The 23,748-nt window shown below is 42.1% G+C and overlaps 1 protein-coding gene and 1 long non-coding RNA gene across 2 annotated transcripts in view; one reads left to right on the forward strand and one right to left on the reverse strand.

The window, feature by feature from the left end:
- LOC127482618 (annexin A10) overlaps window positions 1-23,748 on the forward strand; it is a 70,797-nt gene that overhangs the window by 8,574 nt on the left and 38,475 nt on the right. Inside the window, exons 2-3 of the mRNA XM_089302221.1 lie at window positions 14,337-14,418; window positions 22,899-22,993. Of these exons, the coding sequence (XP_089158347.1) occupies window positions 14,337-14,418; window positions 22,899-22,993 (177 nt within the window). The remainder of the gene's footprint in view (window positions 1-14,336; window positions 14,419-22,898; window positions 22,994-23,748) is intronic.
- The window catches only part of LOC138843602 (uncharacterized), a 39,821-nt gene continuing 16,473 nt past the window's right edge, over window positions 401-23,748 (reverse strand). The window contains exons 2-3 of the long non-coding RNA XR_016211789.1: window positions 4,321-4,400; window positions 401-2,547 (exon numbers count right to left, since the gene is read on the reverse strand). This is a non-coding gene — a long non-coding RNA (uncharacterized LOC138843602). The remainder of the gene's footprint in view (window positions 2,548-4,320; window positions 4,401-23,748) is intronic.

The following is a 23,748-nucleotide window of genomic DNA, read 5'->3' on the forward strand; positions in this document are numbered from 1 at the left end:
TCTCATGTACAAAACATAAAAGTAATTTGTAGACAAGATAATGTGTTCTCTGCACTCCTATTATGGATAAAGTTGGATCAACTTCACTCACAACTACAGTGGATTGACTTTTCCTCTTTATTGTGTGGCAATAGATAATAAAGTAACAGGGTGCCTCAGTATATTTTATCATGCTAGCCTTTCATTGAAACATTTGTGCTATTTTATTTTTAAATAGGCCAGAATTAAAAGCAATGTAATAATATTTTTCAAATTATAAAAAAGAAAGCATGTTAACCCTAGCAGACACATATCTGCTACTAATGGTTTTTAAAGACACATAGATCATACTGTAATTAAAGCTGCATCATTCTTCTGTGGTCACCCGGTCACAACTGCATCTTCTTGAATTATCATTCAGTTTTTCAGAGATTTTGAATATTCATTCATGCTCCTGGGGCAATCACTTAGATACCAGGCTCAAAATATCATTGTTATAAAGGGTAAGTAGGGAAACAGACACAGGTGGTAAAAGGTAGAGGCATTCGTGCCTGGGGGCAGGCACACCTTTTGTGTACCTTTCCTCACCTGCTGTTCTGACTTCTGGTGTTTAATCAGGCATGCAGCTCAGACATAGAAGAGTAAATATTCACAGCCGATAGAGTAATCTCTTCTCAGCAAAAAGGGTTCGACTCCAATGCTTAGTGAAGTGTGAATTACTAGCTTTGAAATGGGGAGTCACAACTGAACCTGTCACAGCTTAGACAGCCAGTAGAACATCTTCAGCATCTCACGCCTCTACAGTTCTGGTCTTATTTGATTCTGAGTATTGTGAATGCCAGGATGACTGTGACTATGCCGGATTTTCCCTCAAGATCCTGAAGGACTTCTAATTTCGTGACTTGATGGACATGGTCTTTTTCTTATATGTGAAATACTTCATAAAAGTTCACAGGAAAATGGAATTAGAAGATATGTTTATTCAGTACAAAAACATTCGCAATCCATACATAGTTTTTTTTTGGTAATTTGCAATTTTCACAAATGTTTTGAAGACTCTTTATATGCATGAAAATGTAAACAGTTCAACAAATAGTATGGAAAAAAACTGTTCGTCAACAGTGGAGACAAGGGCTGTTCAAAGTCAACACATCTAAAGTGTCAATTTCACTTCCCACTTGAGATTCTTTTTCTCTGTGGTTTAGACAGACAGGTAGAAAGGATAAATCCAAGGTCCTCAGCTCCTCAGCTATGTGGCAGTTTATTTTCCTCGTACCCCATTTGGATTTGCAAGAAACTTCTTGGCTCAGAGTGGGACAGAAGACTGTCCTACAGGATCACATGCTTGGTGAGACCTTGTAACACTTGAGTGTGTCAACGTGTGAGACCCACTCCACAAAGCCATCATGACCGTGAACCTCTACTCACAAACGCCGTCCCTTTTTAAGACCCCTACAGTTTAACTCATTTGTAGCTCTGAGAGCTTTGCTTTTCCCCCTTGTAACAGGTGCTCTTCCAAGTACAGTTAAAAACTTATGGGAGGGCCGGCACTGCGGCTCACTAGGCTAATCCTCCGCCTGTGGCACCCGCACCCTGGGTTCTAGTACCGGTTGAGGCGCCGGATTCTGTCTTGGTTGCTCCTCTTCCAGTCCAGCTCTTTGCTGTGGCCTGGAAAAGCAGCGGAGGATGGCCCAAGTGCTTGGGCCCTGCACCTGCATGGGAGACCAGGAGGAAGCACCTGGCTCCTAGCTTCGGATCAGCGCAGCGCGCCGGCCATGGAGGCCATTTGGGGAGTGAACCAATGGAAGGAAGAACTTTCTGTCTCTCTCTCTCACTGTCTAACTCTGCCTGTCAAAAAAAAAAAAAAAAAAAAGAACTTATGGGAGGCACTGGCGTTGTGGCAAAGTGGATAAAACCATGGCCTGCAACCCTGGCACCCCACACAAGCACACTGGTTCCTTGTGGATGTTTGAGGGAGTGAACCAGCAGATAGATGACATCTCTCTCTGTCTCTCTCTCTCCCCTCCCCTCTTTCCCTCTGTAACTCTTCCAAATAAATAAATAAATCTTAAAAAAAAAAACACAAAGGGGATGTGTTTGCTGTTACACCCCCTTATTAGTCTCATGTTTGAACCTGTATCTTAACCCTCCAGCTTTGTTTCTTGTGGTATCCTGTTTACTGCTTAGAGCTAAATGGAAGCCAATGTAATAATTTCTGATTTAAAGTTTCCAATGTTTGGTTTCATGAGACTTGATTTGCACCTATAAATAACACATTTTTAACTTTTTAAACATATTTGCTTGTTTGAAAAGCAAAATGACAAAGAGAGAAAGAGACAAAGAGAAAAAGAGAGAAGGAGAAATCTTATATCCACTGGTTCACTCCCAAAATGGCCCTAACCAGTGGGCCTGGGTGTGAACTCAAATGTCCACAACCACTGGGGCTGGACTGAGCTGAAGCCAGGAGCCAGGAACTCCATCCAGGTCTCCAACATGCATGGCCGGAGGGTGAACCAACGGCAAAGGAAGACCTTTCTCTCTGTCTCTCTCTCTCACTGTCCACTCTGCCTGTCAAAAAAAAAAAAAAAAAAAAAAAGATTACAGACATGTTACAAAAATAAGTCAAATTCCCACTGGCTTTTTCCCCAGCTTTCCCAGTTTACATTTTATAAGATAATACTGAAGTTATCACAAGGATACTAATCATAACGCTATTCCTGAATCACTATTGGGATTATACCAGGTTTTCTGGAAGTATTCTTTGTTTTCCTCTTCCAAGAACTAATGTAGGATTCTACACTGCATTTATTTTCCAAGTCTCTTAATCTCTTCTAATCGGTGATGGTTGCTTAGTCTTTATTTAAGATCTTGAGACTGATGAAGAATCACATCAATTGTATGTAGAATGTCCCTCAATACGGAACTGTATATTTTTCTTGAATAGGTTCAGAATGGATCTTGTTAGGAGGGACAACATGTGTGCAATGTACCCCTCTAACGTGCACCCTAGGAGAGGAGACATGATGTGGACATGTCATTCCTGGTGAGGGTGAGAGTCACTTAGTCACCATGCACTTAGCTCACTTGTGTTTTGCAGATTTCTTCACCGTGAAGATGCTATGACTCTCTTTGCAATTAACAAATATTTACTGAGTGCAAACACTCTGAGGACATCCAGTCATCCTGTTGCTCTTTAAATTTTCTATCACGATTTGAATATCTACAGTGGATTTTACCTGCAGGATTATTCCTGTGGTGTTGTATGATGATATTTTTCTAATTCTGTTATTCTTTCTAAATTTTCTCTTACTGATTTCCAAAAATTATTCTTTTTGGAAGAGATGTCTTTTTAAACCATTTTACTGATACATTTATCCGTACAGCAAAGACAAGAGGGTATGTATTTCATTCTTGATTTATAATCCATTATCATGATTAATAGTTGAGTAGCTCAAAAGTTTCTATCTTTGGCCACTGGGAACACTTCCACCTTGACTCTTATTTTTAGCATTGCCTTTAGTGTAAGCTTTTCCTAACTTTGAGCTGGAACAAGATACACTAGTCTCATCCAGTATTTTTTCCTATCCCAACCCTGGAATTAACTGCTTCTTAAAGGATCTCTGATTCCTTCGAATGAAAGTTAAGATCAAGATTTGAATGTTAGGTATACTCCTTGTTACTGGGATGTCATTGCTCCTAAGTCCCTTCAGAGTACAAAGCAAAGTAATTTTTTTTATACACTAACCCAATTATCTTTACCCATCTATATGTATTTCTTGTCATATAAATGTATGTAACTATATCTTTCTATCACTATCCTCTAGCTTCATTCCAATAACTCTGACCTAATGGACATCACAATTCCAGCAACTTCCTCATTATTTATAACTTCTCTCTTGAATAATAAAACCATAACTATCAATATGTGAAATACACCTTCTTATTTTTTCAATGCTACCGTTCAAGTAGTTTAAAATTCACTAAGATATTGCCCCATGAGAAACACCTTCACCCAGAAGAGCACATTTTCTGGATGCTTTTCTTTTCTAATTTTACAATCGTCTACCAAAATACTACAACCTGTCCTTTACCTTCAATTACTTTATTGTGGTTATGATATTCATTTTCAATATGTAATTTTCTAGCATAGTATAATTTGCTTCAAACTTCATGCCCTGTTGGGTTCCCCTCACATTCAAGATGATTTTGTTAAAGTTCCTAGTAATAAAATAGATTACCTGTAGTATACAATTTTGAATTTTGAGTCATGTGTCCAATACATTCTCTTATAGAAGACTTTCATCATCCAGAAACTCTTTCACATCCCACATTTGCACTCACCTACTGTGCCCAGACTCTAAACTCTAGCAAATGTTGAACTATTTTCATTTCCTGTAGGGCCAGCTTTTCCAGAATGTCATCTAAATGAAATCAGAGACAACGAAAACTTTTGAATTGGGCTTCTTTAACTTAGTAGAATGCATTTAACACTTACCCATGTTGCTGTATTAGCCCATAATTCTTTTTATTGTTAAGCAGTTATCTGTTCTATGGATGTAATATAATTTATCTATTTTGTCTGAAAGATATCTTGGTTGTTTCCTGATTTTAGTGATCAAGAATAAAGCTCCTATAAATATTCATAAGAAAAATTCTGAATAAAGAGAAGCTTCCTTTTCTTTTGAGTAAATACTTAACAGTAACATACTCATACTAAGGCAACAGTATGCTTATAAGAAACCAGCAACCTCCCTCTGTCACTATGCCTTTCAAATAAATAAATCTTTAAAAAAAAAAGAAACCAACAATTTTTCTAAAGTGGCTGTATAATTTTATATTCTTACAACCAATGTATTAAAGTAGTATATCATTGTAGTTTCACTTCACATTTATTTATGGATAATGAAATTGGTCATCTTTTTTATATGCTCATTTGTCATACCTTTTTGGGAGATGTGTCTATAAAGCTTGAAATTTTTAATAATTATTGTCTTTTACATATTCTAGATGAATTTGTCCACAAGAAATGTAATTTACAAATATTTATTCCCATTCTGTAACTTTTCATTACCTTAGCAGAACTGAGCAGAAGTTTCTAATTTTTACAAAGCCCAATTTATTTATTTTGCCTTATACCTCATATTTTGTTGTTATGTCTAAACATTCTTTGTCTAGCCCAAATCACACATATCAGAATTTCTCCTATATTTTCTTCTAGAAGTTCTAAACTTGCATTTCTACTTATATGGTCAATGATAGCTACGTTAAATTTTGTGTAAGGTATAAGATACTGTCGAGCTTAATTTTTGAATGTGATGACAACTATTCTAGTGTAAGTTGGGGGGAAACTATTATTTCTCCATTGAATTGTCATTGCAAACTTTGCCAAAAATTTCTTATCTGTATATGAGTCCATTGTGAATTTCCTATTCTGTTCCGCCAATCTATTTTTATAGATTTCCAACCAATACCACACTTTTGTTAGCATCATGGCTTTATAATCCTTCTTAAGATCAATTAGCATTATTCCTTTAGTTTTTTCCTTCTTAAAATTTGTTTCAGCTATTCAAAGTACTTTATATTTCCACAAAAAAAAAAAAACTAAGATAAAATTATCAAGATCTACAAAGTGGAATTGTGACTGCAATTTTGCAGAAACCATCAACCAATTTATGGAGACTCGACATCATAACAATATAAAGCCTTCCAGGCATAGAAATAATATGGCTTCATTTCTACGGGCCTTCTTTAATTACTGTCAGCATGATTTTGCTTCTTCTTTTCCAATATGTATGCTTTCTAATTCTTTTGATTCTCCTGTTTCACTGCTTAGGATTTTCAGGAAGACACTAAGGAAGTTCTGAGAGGGGCCATTCTTGCCTTGTTCCCAATTTAGGGCAGGCTGCGGCAGGGGAGCAGGGAGATGAATGCATTCAGTTCTACTGTTGTGGGCAATGAGATCCCCAACTGGGTTTGTTCCAGATTCCAAGTTTGCAGACAGATATTATATATATATATATATACACACACACACACACACACACACACACATATATATATATGAAAAACAGAGACAATAAAGGTGGAACTCTCATCCACTGCTTCACTCTTCAAATGCCCACAACAGCTGGGACTGGAACAGGACAAAGCCAGAAGCCAGAAACTCAATCTGGGTCTTCCCCATGGGTAGCAGGGATTCCAGTACTTGATTCATCACCTGCTGTCTCCCAGGGTAGGCATGAGCAGGAAGCTGGAATCGGGAGTGGAGCCAGGACTTGAATGCATCTCATAATAACTCAAGCTTGCAACATATCAATAAATAATTAACTCACAAAGTATGAAGCGGCAGACTCTAGGTGACTTTCTACAATGTCCAGCGAGGAACAAAAATGAATTGAAATCAGGCCTGCCGTGTGCTAGTGAGATGTGCTCCTCATCTGGAGAGAAGGGGCAGAAAGGAGAGGAGGAGGAGTCTTCCCTGCCAGCCCCTTGTTTATCACAGCGCTGGAAGCGGGCAAGCACAGACCATTCCTGGTCACATGCTGTTCCCTCCAACTTTCTCTCACTTGATTAGATGCATGCTTTTTTCCTACCCTTCCTCTCCTAGTCAGAATATGGCCAACCACACAGAACAAAGATGCATTGTGCATAGAAGTGGCTGTTATTTGCAGATGTATTTCCCATGAGGTGGAGGAACTGAAGCTAGTCACATTTAAGCATTGATACTTTTATGGAGTTTTGAGAGGGAGCATCCCCCAAGTCACAAAAGAAAAAGAAAGAAGAGAGCCTCTTCAAAGATCAAGGGTGCTGGAAAACCATCACCTTGTTGAGATGCCTTTCACGTGGACTCTGTTGACAACAGTATAAGCACATCTAGCAAAAAGAGAAAAGGCTGATTTGCTTGATTATAAATCTGTTAAAGAGATCTTTGGGGGTGAAATGAACATACACAGAAAAATCAGTGATGGGAGAGTATTAGAGTGAAGCAAAAGCATCAGTTTTAGTGAAGGAAATGGAACAATTTAAGTGTTTATAGTTTTTTTTTCTAGTGAATACCTCTCTGCACATTAACAATTTCATTTTCTAATTGTTATATAACCCTCTTGATCATTAACCACTTTCTTTCTACTGTTTATAAATGAACATTTCTAATGCTCACTTTATAGAATGTAAACCATGTATCCTAATGTGTACATGTGTATGTGTGTGTGAGTTTGTATGTGTGCGCACCAATCCATAACTGCTTCCCATTCAACAAAGCATACTGACATGGCAGAAATTTTCATTTTAATATAAAGTACCATATGAATTTTGATGAGTTTTCATCTCTTAGGCATATGATCTCATTTTTTGTTAAATTACCAAAATTTAACTGTTACTCTGTCCATCATTGCAGCCAATACATTTTTTAAATGAAGCATAACCTCTGCCTCACGTGTGAAACGCGGGGCCGGGTGCATTTCCCAAACAGGAGAACTCACTGAGAGCCTGTACTGAAGCTGCCTCACATCTAACCTTTTCAAAATTTTAAGTCTTTATATGTTTTATCACCTCTGGATTAATTCATGTGTAGTGGGCCTTTCAACAGCTTAAAAGGTTATTAGCTCATATACGAATATAAAGTTTCCTTAATTTTTTGAAATATGAGAATAATAGCAAACAAAGAATATTTTCAACAGACTAACAGCTACACCAGTGGAGTCCTAGGTTTAAAGTCAGAATAACACTGTTATCCTGGGCGGCCAATTATTAAGCCAGTAGCTTTGTATAAATATTGAGGCATCATTTTTCATATATAATAGAGAACCAGGAAAAGTTACCTTGTCTGACACAGTCTTGTTGATACCACCAAATGAGATAAAGTGTATAAAGGTGCTATTCAAATCATAGTAGTTTCCCTCACCTCAAAAAACATGATTTGCAAATTTTACACACTATTTTAGTTGGTACTTAAATGCGCTCATTAGGCTCAAATGTCATATCAATTATTAAATAATGCATTTATGCTTATTATATTTAAATGTCATGACAGTTATTTATAAATAATATACTACTGATGAAATAAAAAGGGAGTAACAGCATCTTAGTATTAATCAGATCGTTTGTAAGGAAAGCTGAGCAGTAGTTTAGATCTGCTCACGACATTGTTATGCGCCCGACACCTTGCATTTACCTTTAAAGATAAGAAAATAGCACAACAGGGCTGGCACCGTGGCTCACTAGGCTAATCCTCCGCCTAGCGACGCCGGCACACCGGGTTCTAGTCCCAGTCGGGGCGCCGGATTCTGTCCTGGTTGCCCCTCTTCCAGGCCAACTCTCTGCTGTGGCCAGGGAGTGCAGTGGAGGATGGCCCAGGTGCTTGGGCCCTGCACCCGATGGGAGACCAGGAAAAGCACCTGGCTCCTGGCTCCTGGCTCCTGCCATCGGATCAGCGCGGTGCGCTGGACGCAGCGTGCCGGACGCGGCGGCCATTGGAGGGTGAACCAACGGTAAAGGAAGACCTTTCTCTCTGTCTCTCTCTCTCTCAGTGTCCACTCTGCCTGTCAAAAAAAAAAAAAAAAAAGAAAAGAAAAGAAAATAGCACAACAGACTTCACCGAGGACCCTGCAGGTCATATGGAAAGGTGAATCACCAAGTAGTAAGTCAGAGTGATCCTATCTGGAGCAACGTCTTATGACAACTCAAATTTATATATGACTAGGAGCAGAACTTGTATTTGGATTACATTTATAGTCATAACAGGTATGATATGGAATCAGTCCAGATGTCTACCAACCGATGACTAGATATAGAAATTGTGGTATATGTACACTATGGAATACTACTCAGCCATAACAAAGAATCAACTCCTGTCTTTTGCACAAAATGGATGCAACTGGAAACCATTATACTTAGTGAAATAAGCCAGTCCCCAAAAGACAAATACCATATGTTTACCTGATCTGTCCTAACTAATAACATAACATAAAAAATGTAATGTATATAAAGCAAAATGGACATTTTGAGAATTATTGCTTACAGTCCTTGTCTCTACTGTGAAGGAACAGTGTTTTTTTTTTTTCTTGCTACTTGTTGAATTCTTTAGTAGAGAGTTAAGCTTACAACTATAAAATTAACTGAAAATATGTCATTGTGAAAATTAAAAGGAATTATAAGAAAGGAAGGAAGAGAGAGGGTAGGAGCATGGGCAGGAGGGAGAATAGGGTGGGAAGTTTCACTAAGCTCCTAAATCCATATATAAGAAATACATGAAATCTCTTCACCTTATATAAATTAAATAAATCAATAAGAATTCAAATTGAAACGACAGGCATTAGATCCTACTTTGCCTTAGAGGAGTGATACTACTTCCAACCCTGTCCATTTTCAAAGCAAGGAAAATAAAATCATCTTCGCATACACATGCACATAGTATTTTTCACTGTCATGCTGAACAGTGTACTTGTTCTTCCAATTTTCCAGTTGGCCCTGTGGCCACAAAAACGTAAGATCCTTCAATGGACAGGGCGCTGCTTTGGCGGTGTTACATTCTGAAAACACACCTGAAGCAACAGCCTGTGGCTCTTTCAGTTTCACTGGGGGACGTTCAGCTGTGTCTCAGGAGAACCAGCAGGTCAGATTAGATGCAGTCAGCGGAGCAGCTGCCCTCGTGGAGCGCGCGCTGTTTGGCCGGGTCCAGGTCCGCGTTACATGTCCGCTGGGACTCTCAACGAGTCGCCCTGCCAACTGCAGTTTTTTTCCTTTCATTCTTTCCCTTGCTCCAGCGTCACCTCTGGAACTCAAATCAGCTATCAATATCTTGCTTAAGGCTTTTCTTTTTTTTTCTTTTTTCTTTTTCTTTTTTTCTTTTTTCTTTTTTTTTTTTTTTTTTTGACAGGCAGAGTGGACAGTGAGAGACAGAGAGAAAGGTCTTCCATTTCCGTTGGTTCACCCCACAATGGCCACTGCAGCTGGTGCACTGTGCTGATCCGAGGCCAGGAGCCAGGTGCTTCTCCTGGTCTCCCATGGGGTGCAGGGCCTAAGCACTTGGGCCATCCTCCACTGCACTCCCTGGCCACAGCAGAGAGCTGGCCTGGAAGAGGGGCAACTGGGCCAGAATCCGGCACCCTGACCGGGACTAGAACCTGGTGTGCCGGTGCCGCAGGCCGGGGATTAGCCTAGTGAGCCGCGGTGCCAGCCTCTTGCTCAAGACTTTTAACATCCCATAGTAATCTTGTACCTGCCACCCCTAACTCTATTTTCTACTCATATACAACTAGCATATCATGCCTGTGCCCTCACTTTCCAGATCACTTGCTTGTTCACACACCTATAAGGGAGAAATTGCTGCTCTGTCAACTATGAACAGCTGTTCCCCAACCTTCTTTTTCAGGCTAATTTTTCTCTCTTATTTACTTATTATTGTTTCTCCAATATGATAAATATAATGATGGAAAGAATCAACTTAATTCATATATGCTCTGTATTTGCAAAAAAAATTTTAAAAACTTCTATTATCTCATATGTAAAGCCAGTTTATTCAGCCAAAATTTTCACTAAATAATTTTTAAATCAACCATTTAATACAAGTGACATCACTAATAAAATGGAATAGTTTAAAAAGAAGATTCAGTACATAGACAATCTTGGTCAAGATCTGACACAACTTATGCAAAGAATATAAAATACAATTTGAAAGATAAAAGAATGAAGCCCTAGAGCAATTACTTGGCACAACAATGCATTATAAAACAATACACTCTGTGGCACAGCTAAATTCCCAATTTGAGGAACGGGTGCCAAACTGGGAAAATAGAAGGTACTAACTACAAACAGCACCATTGTGAGTGCGAGGATGTTAGGGAGAGAAGAGCTCAAGGCAGATTAGCTTTGTCATGGGACTCAGAAGCACTTGTACAGGAATGAACTTGAACTCTGTAAGATGCAGACTGTGCTTTTCCCTTAATTACAGGTACCTTTCAAACAGGCGTTTAAGAAGTTCACTGAAAACATGGCCATCTCACAATCATCATGAGGCTTTTGGTCTTCTTCAAACAGCGAACTCCATGTTTCTTAGCATCCGCGAAATCGAGTTTGAAACGAGTTTAATTCCGAGCTAGCGAACACTGTTCTTAATCCTCCCATGAGCACTTGGGTGTTGGCGTGTGTATGTTTAAGTAGAAATTATGGTCTACTCCTTTCTCGTTAATTAACCAACCTTCTACTGTCTGAGAGCTTTGTCTCCAGCTAAGATGATACTGCTGAACAGAAAGCTCGCCTGGTCTGACTGTGATCCTATGGTGCCCAGCCTGGGCCAGCTCTGCCTAAAATAAATGGGCCATGTGGACCCAAAGCCTGCCCTCACTGCTCTGCCATTTTATTGCTGGCAAGAGGGAGAATTTCCATGGCCTGTCACTCTGGTTTTGGCTTGCCCCTGCAGCTATGAATGCAAGCTAAATAATCTCTGCCCACCTGGATGACCCACATGTGTATAAATCTCATAACCCAAATTCAAACGTTTTCAGTTTCCTCCAATGTGATTCTAGGGTCCTTTATGTGCAAAAACAGGCTGTGCTGCTTATAATTTGTGTGAATGGCATGAACTCTCCCCCCAAAAGTTTCCTTTTCACTTTCTGTGAAGTACTCTCCAACTCCTAAGAAAACGCTTCCTGCTGTTAACAAGACACGTGTTTTTCATTTGTTTCCTATATTTTTCTACTCTTGGTTTCGGGTGCATCAGTTTCCTGTCTAAAATAGTAGATGTCAACATTATGAAAGCCGATAGGTGAAATAAACACAACCAAATTAGCGGTCTACGATTAACATACAATTAGGGCCTTCATTTAATAGACTTGTGTGTGTCTTAGAGTAATTAAAACAAATAAGGGACTGGTGTTTGGCACATTGGTTAAAACTTCATTTGAACACCTGCATTCCACACCTGAGGGCCTGGTTTGAGTCCTGGTTCTTCCACTTCCAATCCAGACTGAAGCCAATATGCTCTGGGAGGCAGCAGGTAACGGGTCAGGTACTTGGATTCCTGCCATCCACATGAGAGGCTCGAATTTAGTTCCAACTCCAGCTGCTGCCTGGCCCAATCCTGGATGTTGCAGGCATTTGGAGGCTAAACTTATGCATGGAAGTTCTCCTGCCTCTCTGCTTTTAAAATACAAGTCAAAATATTTTTAAATGTTTCATTAAAAAGAATAGATTGTCCGTAACTATGACATTTGTCGTTCCCCCACGAAGAGGGGGAGCGACATAATGGTGCCATGATTCAGACAGGAAACCTAGGAGGGAAGAAGCGGGAAGAAGTGGGAAAATACCGGAGAGAGAGACTAGCAAAGAGCCTAGGGAAAAGCCGGATGGAAAAGGTGCCGGAAGAAGCTATCAAAAGCCTAGGCATAGACTCGGATACGGACTACGGGGGGAAGCTGGGAGAAATCTCTAAGGTTGAAAGCAAAAGTGAAACCTACAAGAAACTTAGACTCGGATACGGACTGTGGGGAGAAGCCAGGAGAAATGAGAGGGGAATATTGTTGGAAGAAAAGTTAGGAAACATACCGGGTAGAGAAAAAAAATGTTAGGGAGGATGAAGCCATGGGGGCAGGCCGAGGTGGAGACGTAAGCTATCTTGGGATTGTCAAGTCAGCCCGGGGAACAAAAGGCAAAAATCTGGAACCAGAGGCGGAGACGTGGGCCAGGTTGGAATCCATCAGATTAGCCCGGGGAGCAAAAGATGGGAAGCCAAACCGAAAGGTGCAGACGTGAGCTAGGTTGAATTCGCCAGGTTAGCCCGGGGAACTTAGACTGAATACCAGTGGCGGAAACGTGAGCTAGGCTGTGTGACTCGCGGAAGCCTCCGTGCGCAGAGAGAGCGCGCGGGGCACGAATGGGGAGAGAGCCCGAGGCGCAAGTAGTAGGAAACGCGGGGCTAGCGCGAAGGCCGTGGTACGGGCACAAAGGGCATGGAGACCGCGGAGTGCGCAGAGCCTGGAAGCCGCCGCGGGTGAGGCACCGAGAAGCAGCCTCGGGGCGGGTGCCGGGAAACCGCGGGGATAAGAGAAACAGAAGTTTAGAAGTAAAATGAGAGAAATAGGAATGCTGGCAGAAAGAAGTAAAATAGGAGAAATAGGAATGCCCGGAGATAGAGAAATAGAGAAAAATAAGGCCTCCCCACAACATGGCAATGAGAGGGCTTGGATTCGGTCTGCCTGATCAGTAAGACGATAAGCACCTGCAGGCGGCTTGCAGCTTATGCGCCGCAGGTCACCAAAGACAGGCACGTTATCAACACCAATAAGTCTTCCCACAAGACGGCAATGAGAGGGCTTGGATTCGGTTTGCCTGATTGATAGGGCTTGTAAGCACCTGCAGGCAGTTCTAGCAGAGCAGAGCATGCGCTGCAGGGCACCGAACACAGGCACGCATCAGCGCCTAAAAACCTCCTCACAACATGGCAAAGAGAGGACCCGGATTCGGTTTGCCTGACTGGTAGGGCTTGTAAGCACCTGTGGGCAACTCCAGCAAGCAGAGCAGAGTGTGTGCCGCGGGGCACTGAAGACAGGCGCATATCAACGCCAAAAAATAAGAAAGGGGGATCTGTGGGGAGCAACTGGGAGCAACTCGGACTAGACTGTTACTGGAATTAAGACTTATTCTATGCATCTGCTCTCCCACAATATGGCGCTGGGAGAGGAGGAAACAGCTTCTACACAGCTGCCTCCAGTTCAACCAATAAACAGCAGGAGCTGCTCCTGATTGGAGTAGAGCAGCATACTCGGCGTGTGGGTAGCAGAGTTGGGATTGGAGGAAGAGGACTATAAAGGAGGAGAGAGACAACATGCACCAGGAACATCTATCTGAAGGAACACCTGTGCAGCCCCCGAGAGAGCCAGCCGGTGGTGTGCCGCTCCCCCGCGGAAGTGGGGAAAGTGGCAGGGGGAACCGCCCTTCCACGGAGGTGGAAGGGACGGTAGCCAACCCGGGAAGAACCAGCAGCAAACCCGGGGAGGGCCGAGCAGACCAAAGAACAGCGCAGGGTCCTGTGTTGTTCCTCCACGAAGACGGGGAGCGACATAATGGTGCCGTGACTCAGATATGAAACCTAGGCAGGGTCCTGTGTCGTTCCTCCACGAAGACGGGGAGCGACATAATGGTGCCGTGACTCGGATATGAAGCCTAGGCAGGGTTTAGTGTCGTTCCTCCATGAAGAGGGGGAGCGACAGACATTCATAACTTAACTTATATAACTTAAATAAATTTTTAAAAAATTTTTAAAAAGAGTAGATTTTCACTGTTATTTATCTGGCAAAAAAAAATGTTGAAACCTTTCATTCAACTTATCACACTTGCTTTCTTATGGACTCTCCCACCAGGTGCAAGGGACCATCTTCCCAGCTCCTAACTTCAACCCCGTGATGGATGCCCAAATGCTGGGGGGTGCACTCCAGGGATTTGGTAAGTCTAACCATTTTACTAAAATGTTTTTTGGCTTCCCCTTGTTTTAAGACTCTCCTGTGTTTGTAAAATAGCAGATTTGTTGTAATGAGGCTAACAAGCAGAATGACAAGAAAAGTCACCAAAATGGACAACAGCAACGGACAGATGTGAGCTCAGCATGTTTGTCCAAAACCCTCCAGGGCCTCACTGCTAACTACTAAACCCCGCGGACTCGATGGAGCACCTTTCTTGGCCTCTGCCTTGGATTGCTGCCTGCCCTGTTTCATTTCTATTTCAGTCAAATCAGATGCCTTCCTATTTTGCCAAATGGCTCCGCTTGTTCGTATCTCTATTAGCCCAAATCATCCCCCTACCTGGAAGCCCATTTTCTCCTAGTTTTTATCCAAATTCCCTTCCTTCAACACTCTGTAAAAAATGAGCCTTCCTCTTCCAGACTTTCTCTCTGAGTCCTCCAAACTCAACCAGGTACGGCAGCCCCAGGCGCCCTGGCTTCCTCGATCTCATTTGCATGGTTATTGAGTTTTCTCTCCCGACTGCAACTTCCTAGACACTGGAGTTTGGCTACAGGTGTTTAATAAATGGATGCTCAATGAATGAGACTAATAGTTTATAAAAGGGACTTAGAGGGAAGAAAGGAGGGGCCGGCACTGTGACACAGAGGGCTAAGCTACTGCTTCTACAGGAGCCAAGTCAAGTCCCAGTTGCTGTGCTTCTGTGCCAGCTCCCTGTGAACACACCTGGGAGAGCAGAGGAAGATGGCTCAAGTGCTTAGGCCCCCGCCACCCACCTGGGAGACCCCAGTGGAGTCCCAGGCTCCTGCCTTCAGCCCAGCCCAGTCCTGGCTGTTGCGGCCATTTGGGGAGTGAATGAGCAAATGGAAGATCTCCTTCTCTGTCTCTCCCTCTCTCTGTTACTCTTTCAAATGAAGAAAAAGAAATATTTTAAAAATATGAAAAATTTGCAATTTTTTAAAGAAAAAGGAAGAAGAAAAAAGTTGAAATTCTTTTTTTAAAAGATTTCTTTTATTTTTTTTAATGAATTATTTTACTTATTTGAAAGAGTTACAGAGAGAGGTAGAGCCAGAGAGAGAGAGGTCTTCCATTCTGCTGGTTCTCTCTCCGAATGACCTCAGCAGCCAGAGCTGATCCAAAACCAGGAGCTTCTTCCTGGTCTCCCACGTGGGTGCAGGGGCCCAAGGACTTGGGCCATCTTCTACTGCTTTCCCAGGCCATAGCAGAGAGCTGGATCAGAAGTGGAGCAGCTGGGACTCAAACTGGCACCCATTTGGGATGCTGGCACTGCAGGCCGGGGCCTTAACCCACTGTGCCACAGCACCAGCCCCAAAAGATTTAATCTTTAAGAAATAATATGGAGGTATTAAACATACATGTATCATCCTTTAAAAAATGAAAAATATGTAAAGAAAAATTTTGGTGTGCCCAAAGATAGACATAGACAACATAAAAGAAATGTTTGTGGGGCCGGTACTGTGGTACACTAAGCTAATCCTCCACCTGCAGTGCCAGCATCCCATATGGGCGCCGGTTCTAGTCCCAGCTGCTCCTCTCCCAGTCCAGCTCTCTGCTGTGGCCCGGGAAGGCAGTGGAGGATGGCCCAGGTGCTTGGGCCCTGCACCCGCATGGGAGACCAGGAAGAAGCACCTGGCTCCTGGCTTAGGATTGGCACAGCTCCATCTGTTGCAGCCATTTGGGGAGCTAATCAATGGAAGGAAGAGTTTTCTTTCTGTCTCTCTCTGTCTCTGTCTCTCTCACTGTCTATAATTCTACCTTTCAAATAAATAAATAAAAATGTTAAAAAAAAATGTTTGCACAAGACCTACAAAACCTTTCGTAAGAAAGCAAGCTCTTAACTGTAAAGACAAGGTTGCCTTACAAGACTTCCTTGAGTGTTTGCTTGTGTGTGTGTGCATCTGTAAATCCATGTGTTTTATTCACTAGCAACATCCCACAGGAAAACAATAGAGGACTTCAAATGTGCTCTCTAAAGCTGAGTTCGGTAATTTGCAGTGAACGCTTTCAAGCCTTTTAAAGTATCCATGATCACCAGAAAACACGGAGACAAGAGAAGGAAAAGTTCGAGACGAACTTCTTCAGGAGTGCAATTCGTGCACTCTACTACCCAAGCATTTTCTCTGCCCCCACTCTCCATGCCCCGTCTCATGGCAGCTTTAGGGGCAGAATGTGGATGCATTCCAACCATCCTAATTCTCTGCCTGTCCCTGTTTCAGCCTGGAGGATTTCAGCAGGCTTTGGTTTTTGATTGCACAGTGCCCCCTGCAGCATGGCAGAGCAGGATCATGGTGGAAATGCTTGAAAAGCCCATCCGTGCTGACGACCCTGGCCAAGCGCCACTGGAAAAGATAATACTATTCTCCCTGGCTTTTGGAGTTTATTTAGAGAAAGCTGAGGGGCAGCTGTTTGGCATTAAGAGTTAAGCCGCAGTTTATGGTGCCCACATCCCGCAGTGGAGTACCTGGTTCCAGTCCTGGTCTCCCCTCCCTGCTCATGCCCAACCTGGGAGACAGCAGGAGATGGTTCAGATACCTAAGTCTCTGGCACTTCCCGGCTCTGGGCTGGACCAGGCCTGGCTTTATGGGCATTTGAGGACTGAACCGGTGTGTGGAACATCTCCCCCCCTCCCTTTGCAAATAAGGTGAAAATAAAGAAGGAAAAATGTGTTTGAAACAAATCAAAATGAGCAGCTGTAACACAACTTGTCTCATATGACTCAATCTAAAAAGGGACACTCTTCTTCCTAAAAGCTCAGTCCGCTTCCCCCATCTCCTGGCTCAGGCCTGGCCCCGCTGCATCTGTTGCAGGCATTTAGGAAGGGAACTGGCAGATGAAAGAGCTCTCTGTCTGTCTTTCCCTCTCTTTGCCACTCTGCCTTTCAAATAAACAAACACTTTAAAAAAAAAAAAGCTCATGAAATAAACGTGTAATTTGAAAAAACTGCATGGATTTTTTAATTTGACTACAAAATAATTAAAAATAATTAATTAATAATTAAAAAGGAGAGAACAATCCAACATAGGAAGTGGGACACACAGCAGACTCAGAATGGCAGATGTCCTTAACAGCACTCTGGCCTCCGAATCAGCCCTTAAGGCATTCAGATCTGGCTAAAAAGCCCATGAGAGTATTTCAGGCATGGAAAGCCAAGACAATGTGGCAAAAAAAGCGCTTATCTTTTTATCTTTTAATTTCACTTTCCACGAATTTTTTGAAGTCCCCTCATATGTTGCTAAATCTTAACAAAGGAGCCCATAAGTCAAAATTAAACTTTTTTGAAACAGTACTATTTTGAGTAGACATCTCCCTTTCCTAATCTTTCTCACCACTGTGATGCTAGCTGTAGGTTTTTTGAAGATATTCTTTATCAAGTTGAAGAAATTCCTTTCTGTTTGTAGTTTACTGAAAATTTTAAATCCTGACTAGGCATTACATTAGGTCAAATGTTTTTTCTGCACTTTAGGGAGTACTCATATGATGTTTCATCTTCAGCCTATTTTTTTTTTAACATTTATTTTATTTATTTGAAAGACAAAGTTACATAGAGAGGTAGAGACAGAGAGAGAGAGAGAGGTCTTCCAACTGCTGGTTCACTCCCCAGATGGCCGCAATGGCCAGAGCTATGCTGATCCGAAGCCAGGAGCCAGGAACTTCTTCCAGGTCTCCCATGCGGGTGTAGGGGCCCAAGCACCTGGGCCATCTTCCACTGCTTTCCCAGGCCACAGCAGAGAGCTGGACTGGAAGAGGAGCAGCCGGGACACAAACCAGCGCCCATATGGGATGCCAGTGCTTCAGGCCAGGGCTTTAACTCACCACGCTGCAGTGCCGACCCCCATCTTTAACCTATTATAGTGATGGATTACATGAACTGATTTTCAAATATTGAACCATGTGGAATAAATCCCACTTGGTCAAGAAGCGTAGTTTTTCATACACGTTGTTATATTCAATTTACTAATATTTTTGAGAATTTTTACGTCATAAAAATTACACATAAGAGATACTATTAATAGTTTTCTTGTAATTGCTTTATCTGGTTCTGGTGTTAGAGTTTCAGTATTTGGTCTGAAGAATAAGATAGAAGTACTCTCCCTGCTTCAGTTTTCTGGAAAAGATTGTACAGAGTGATATTTCTTCCTTAGAAATTGGATAGGCCTGCACCGTGGCTCACTAGGCTAATCCTCCGCCTGCGGCGCTGGCACCTGGGGTTATAGTCCCGGTCAGGGTGCCGGATTCTGTCCCGGTTGCCCCTCTTCCAGGCCAGCTCTCTGCTGTGGCCTGGAAGTGTAGTGGAGGATGGCCCACGTCCTTGGGCCCTGCACCCGCATGGGAGACCAGGCTCCTGGCTCCTGGCTTCGGGTCAGTGTGGTGCGCCGGCCGAAGCGCGCCGGCCACAGCAGCCATTGGGGGTGGTGAACCAAAGGAAAAAGGAAGAACTTTCTCTCTCTCTCTCTCACTGTCCACTCTGCCTGTCAAAAAATAAAAAAAAAATAAATTTACATTTAAAATTAAGTGACCACGAACCACCCAGTGCTGTTTAAAAATATTGGAAATTTTATTCAAGATTAGTTTCTTCCCTGGTAGACAACTTTTAACTATCTTACCATACCGCCAATCCTCATTATTCATGGATTCTGTATTTACAAATATGTCTATTTGCTAAAATCGTTTATAGCCCCAAAATCAATACTTGTAGTGCTTTTATGGTGTTTTGCAGACATGTGCAGAAAGAAAAAAAATCAGAATCACTAGGATGTATAATCCTAATAGAGATCATAGAATTTCACAAAACGCCTTCTTCTTTTAGTACTCAAACATTAAATATATGTTCTTTTTGTTGTCTATTATAAGTGCCATTGTTTTTGCAATTTTGATGGTGTTTGTTGGGGATTTTACTATTTAAAATGCCCCCAAGCAAAAAAAAAGGGGGGCGGGGGAGAAAATGCTGTAGCCATTTGGAATGAACCAGCAAATGGAAGATTCTCTCTCTCTCTCTTTCTCTCTCTGTCTCTCCCTCTCCCCTGGCTCCATAACTCTGCCTTTCAAATAAATAAAGTGTTTTTCAAAACCAGAAGCCTCAGACTTCTAAAAAAGTAAAAATGGCCCCAAGAATAATGGTAAAATACTGATTGGTTTCCTATGCACACACACACAAAAAGTACACAAATGCAAAATGAAGTTTTTGGAGAAAATATGTGTGCTAGATAAGCACGGGCTGCAGTGTTGCTGGCCAGGAGATTTATGTTAATAAATTAATAATACAGCACATCAGAAAGAACAGAGCATCCATTGATGTGTGCAGGGGGCTGCCTGGAAAATGTTCAAGCCACATCCACTCTATGGGGTGAAGCGATGCCAAGGATGAAAACAGCAGCTGTGCGGTTCATCAGGTGATAGCTGATAACAACAGAAAGTTGAGAGAGCAGCAGAGTGGCCAGCTCTCTCCTGAGAGTAGTGCTGGCTGACAGAGGAGACAACTGCAGATCACGGGGAGCAGAGCAATGTTTAAAACCCTCCTCGGCGCTACAGGAAAAGAATATATAGAAGAATAGGTTTTCAATGCTGAAACCCTAACCCCAACCTAAATAGGTTTAGGGTTAGCGTTAGAGTTAGGGTTACTTCCCAAGGACATTGGCAAACAAATCTATAATACGAATTATACTCGGGTTTTTCTTAAATATTTATCAAACTGAAAGGCAGAATGACAGGGATGGGGAAGAGAGCACGAGAGTGAGAGAGAGAGAAAGAATGATTCCATCCACTGATTCACTTCTCAAGTGGACACAACAGTCAGGCCTGATGCAGACCAAAGCCAGGAGCCTGGAATCTATCTGGGTCACCAGGGTGGGAAGGAAGGGGCCCAGGGACTTGGGCCACCTTCTAGAGCTGCTTTCCCAGGTGCATTAGCAGGGAGCTGGACCTGAAGCAGAGCAGCCAGGACTGGAAGCAGCACTCAGGTAAGAGATGCGGGTGTCTGTCACAGGCAGTGGCTTAACCTGCTGCATCACAATGCCAATCCAGCACTTCAGTTTTGACCAAAAAAAAAAAAAACAAAAAACAAAAAAACAAAACAAAAAAAAACCCAACCAGAGAACTGCAGCTTTCAGTAATTCAATATTCATGGCAACTTTGTAGAGAATAAATACCAGGAGTAACAAGAGTTGACTACACAACTTGAAAGCCTACCAAACTGCTATGATTCATTATGCCCCAAGTTTCCATTAAAACCAGAAAATAAGAATTATCTAGGTATCCCTGTCCTAATACAATGGGAAAAGAAAGAGGGAAATATACAAAAATTCTAAAGAAAAAATCAAAGCTGGTATTATTTGAAGAAAATATTCTGGAAGGATACTTCAAAAAGTTCATTAAAAATGAAATCAGATGTTTGCTTTTTTGCAAAAAATAATGAAATCCATGCAAAGTTTTTTCATAAGTCCCATTCTCCATGAACTTTTTAAAGAATGCTTATTTAACTAGAAATCCAAGGTAACCAAATAATTAGTTATTAAAAATTATAAAGAATTCAATAGTTGTTCTGGATATAAAGTGAATATAAATTCAATATCACTTCTTCAGTTAACCAATTATGTGTTGAGAAATAAAATAAAAATACTACAACTTCAAATACCTGCAGAAATATAAGCAAGAATAATTTTAGTCAAGTAATACTTATTGCCCTTTGTAAAATCTACAAATTTTTACTAAGTTTTTTAGAAAATAATTTCAATCAGTTGGCAAATATACCATTGATGACACAAAGACAACTCTCAAAATTGACTCTTAAAGTTTACAGTTACTTTAAATTTTAATAAAAGTTTAGATAAACATAAAATTATTCTGAGATGCTCTGGAAGGAAAAAATGAAGAAGAATTGCTATGAAACCTTTCAAAAGTGAAAAATAACTCAGAGAGATAGTCTGTAGAGGATCTCAATAGGCAAAGAACAAAAAAAGAGAATTCTATAGTAATTGCATCACTGTGATGGTAGCAAAATCACAAGGCAATGGAAGTCATCGAAAAATATTCTAATGTGAGAAATACCTTCATTTTGGAGTTCCCCTCATGCTGATAAAAGACTCCTCCACAGCCACTTGTTTTCTTGTGAGTCCAGAGTCAAAACTGGGCTAGCCCCAAACCGCGTGGCTCGACGCCTCTTCTCTCAGAAGCCACTAATTTCAGTCTTTGGGGCTAATTCTAGATCTTCCTGCTTCCCTATTACAACTCTCAGATCATTTCTCCCGCCTGCATGAAACACCCAGCTCTGCCTCCTGCTTCTCCTTGGCACCTCCACGTGACGCCTTCCTACCTGACTTCTCCTTGGCACCCTGCACCTCTGTAAACCCGAGTCACCTGCCCTCATTCGTTCTATAGTCCAGTACCTGACCCATAGTCTTCCTAAGACCCTAACACCATCCAGGATGGCTTCAATTTTGAAATGATGGTTTGCTTCACATACAGCCTCATGGTTCATGGTTAACATCTCTTCTTGCAAACAGAAGGAGTTAAATAAGCATAAGAGATAAGAGGAGTTATATCCAACTGACAGGTTGGGGCTAAACCAACAAAGACAAGACAAAAAGAGGATTTGCCTGTATGTGGAAGATTAACCATCAGGCGACAGCACCACCTGCGTGCAGAACTGACCAAGCTGGAAGCAGCCAGCATTTTTCTTTATGCGTGCTCCTAGCTCAGGCCTCGGCCCACTGTGCATTGTCCCATCCCCTTGGCTCTAGCTACTGCTGGTTCCCAGCAAGTGTTTCATGTTTTCTCCTTCCAAAATTTGTTTTCTAAAATACCCTGACACTTTAGTCAGTGTACGTGGTAGCCACCATGCTGGTGGTGGCTTGGGTAGCTTTTCCCAAGACCAATCCTTTTATTTTGGATAGCATCTGTCATAGCTCAGACAAACCTTTTACATTTCAGGGATCTTTGGTCTCTACAGAATTTAATGCAAGGGTGATGGGTTCACACGACCCCTCAGAGACATACAGTTGCCTTGAAACGGAACAATCTCTTTCTCCACGACATCTGCCTCCTCTGGAGGTTCTGCACATGAGCAGAAAGCTTTGTCTTGATGCATGTCAGCTGCAAGTCGTGTCTCTATGCGCTGGCCACTGAAACCCGCATCAGCATGAGGGCTGGAGAGCCAGGTGGCAGAGGCATGAGAGGTGGTGGGAGAAAGCCAGTATTTCCTTTACTCCTAGTGTTTGTTGTGAGGTCTTTTTCAGGGGTGGGAGCTGCCGCTGTAGTAACAGCACTAAAATGAGAGCTAGGAAGAATCTGGGTTTCATGTGGGGTTGCTGTGCAATTTCTCGTCTGCGAGAAAATTCTTCTTGGCTTGAATGCGCCTTCAGGGCTAGTAATGCTGGCATATTGGTTTGGATCCTGAGATAATGGGTTCTTCCCAAACCTGACTAATCTGCAAATACTGTTCCTCCCCAGAGTGTGACAAAGACCTGCTGATTGACATCCTGACTCAGCGCTGCAATGCCCAGAGGCTGATGATTGCAGAGGCCTACCAGAGCATGTACGGCAGGGTGAGGCCTCTTCCTTGACCTTTGCTGGGGGCGGGCTCCTGAGATGTGGCCACGTCTGTCACGTCTGTCATTCTCACAGATCACAAAGATTTCAGACCTCACTGTGTGTCAGAAATAGTTTGTATTCCTAAGCTGTATCGTGAAATGTACACGGGCGCACTTGCAATACTGCATGGAAAAAAAAATGAGAAGCTAAGTTTGGGTTGGTATGGGAAATTTTGAAAGCCAGGCATTTTTTTTTTTCATAATTCACATTTCCCATGACTTTCTGCAGTGCCCTCGTGTGTGTGTGTGTGTGTGTGTGTGTGTGTGCTCACACTCATGGTGATCACAGCTCTTTCCCAAAACTCACGCAAGCACACCCAGAGTGAGTTTTGGTGACCTTATGCTGCTGGTTTGTCCATTAAGGCTAAAAGTGTGCTGGGAATGCCCCGGTGTGGCACTTTCAGAAGGGACAAAAAGAACTAATGACCACCAGGTCAAAAAATAACAACTCGCCCTGTAATTCTCCTCAGGCCCCTGCCTCCCTCTCCACCAAAGCAAATTCTCCAAGGCTTTTCTTCTCCACAGCTTGGGGTTAGAGAGACCATTACAAAAGAATGGCAGTTTAAAAATAGTTTTAAGGCCAGGAAACCATCCGTGGTGTTTGTGAAGTAATCACATTCTAATTTCAAAGCAAGAGCCATTAAAGAGCCCTTGCTTTTGTTATGCATTTAAACCACAGATTGAGAACAAAAACTCTTCTGGCCCACAGG

The sequence above is a fragment of the Oryctolagus cuniculus genome, chromosome 8 (genome assembly GCF_051225735.1).
Source record: "Oryctolagus cuniculus isolate XC-2025 breed Fujian yellow rabbit chromosome 8, ASM5122573v1, whole genome shotgun sequence".
NCBI classification, from domain to species: domain Eukaryota; kingdom Metazoa; phylum Chordata; class Mammalia; order Lagomorpha; family Leporidae; genus Oryctolagus; species Oryctolagus cuniculus.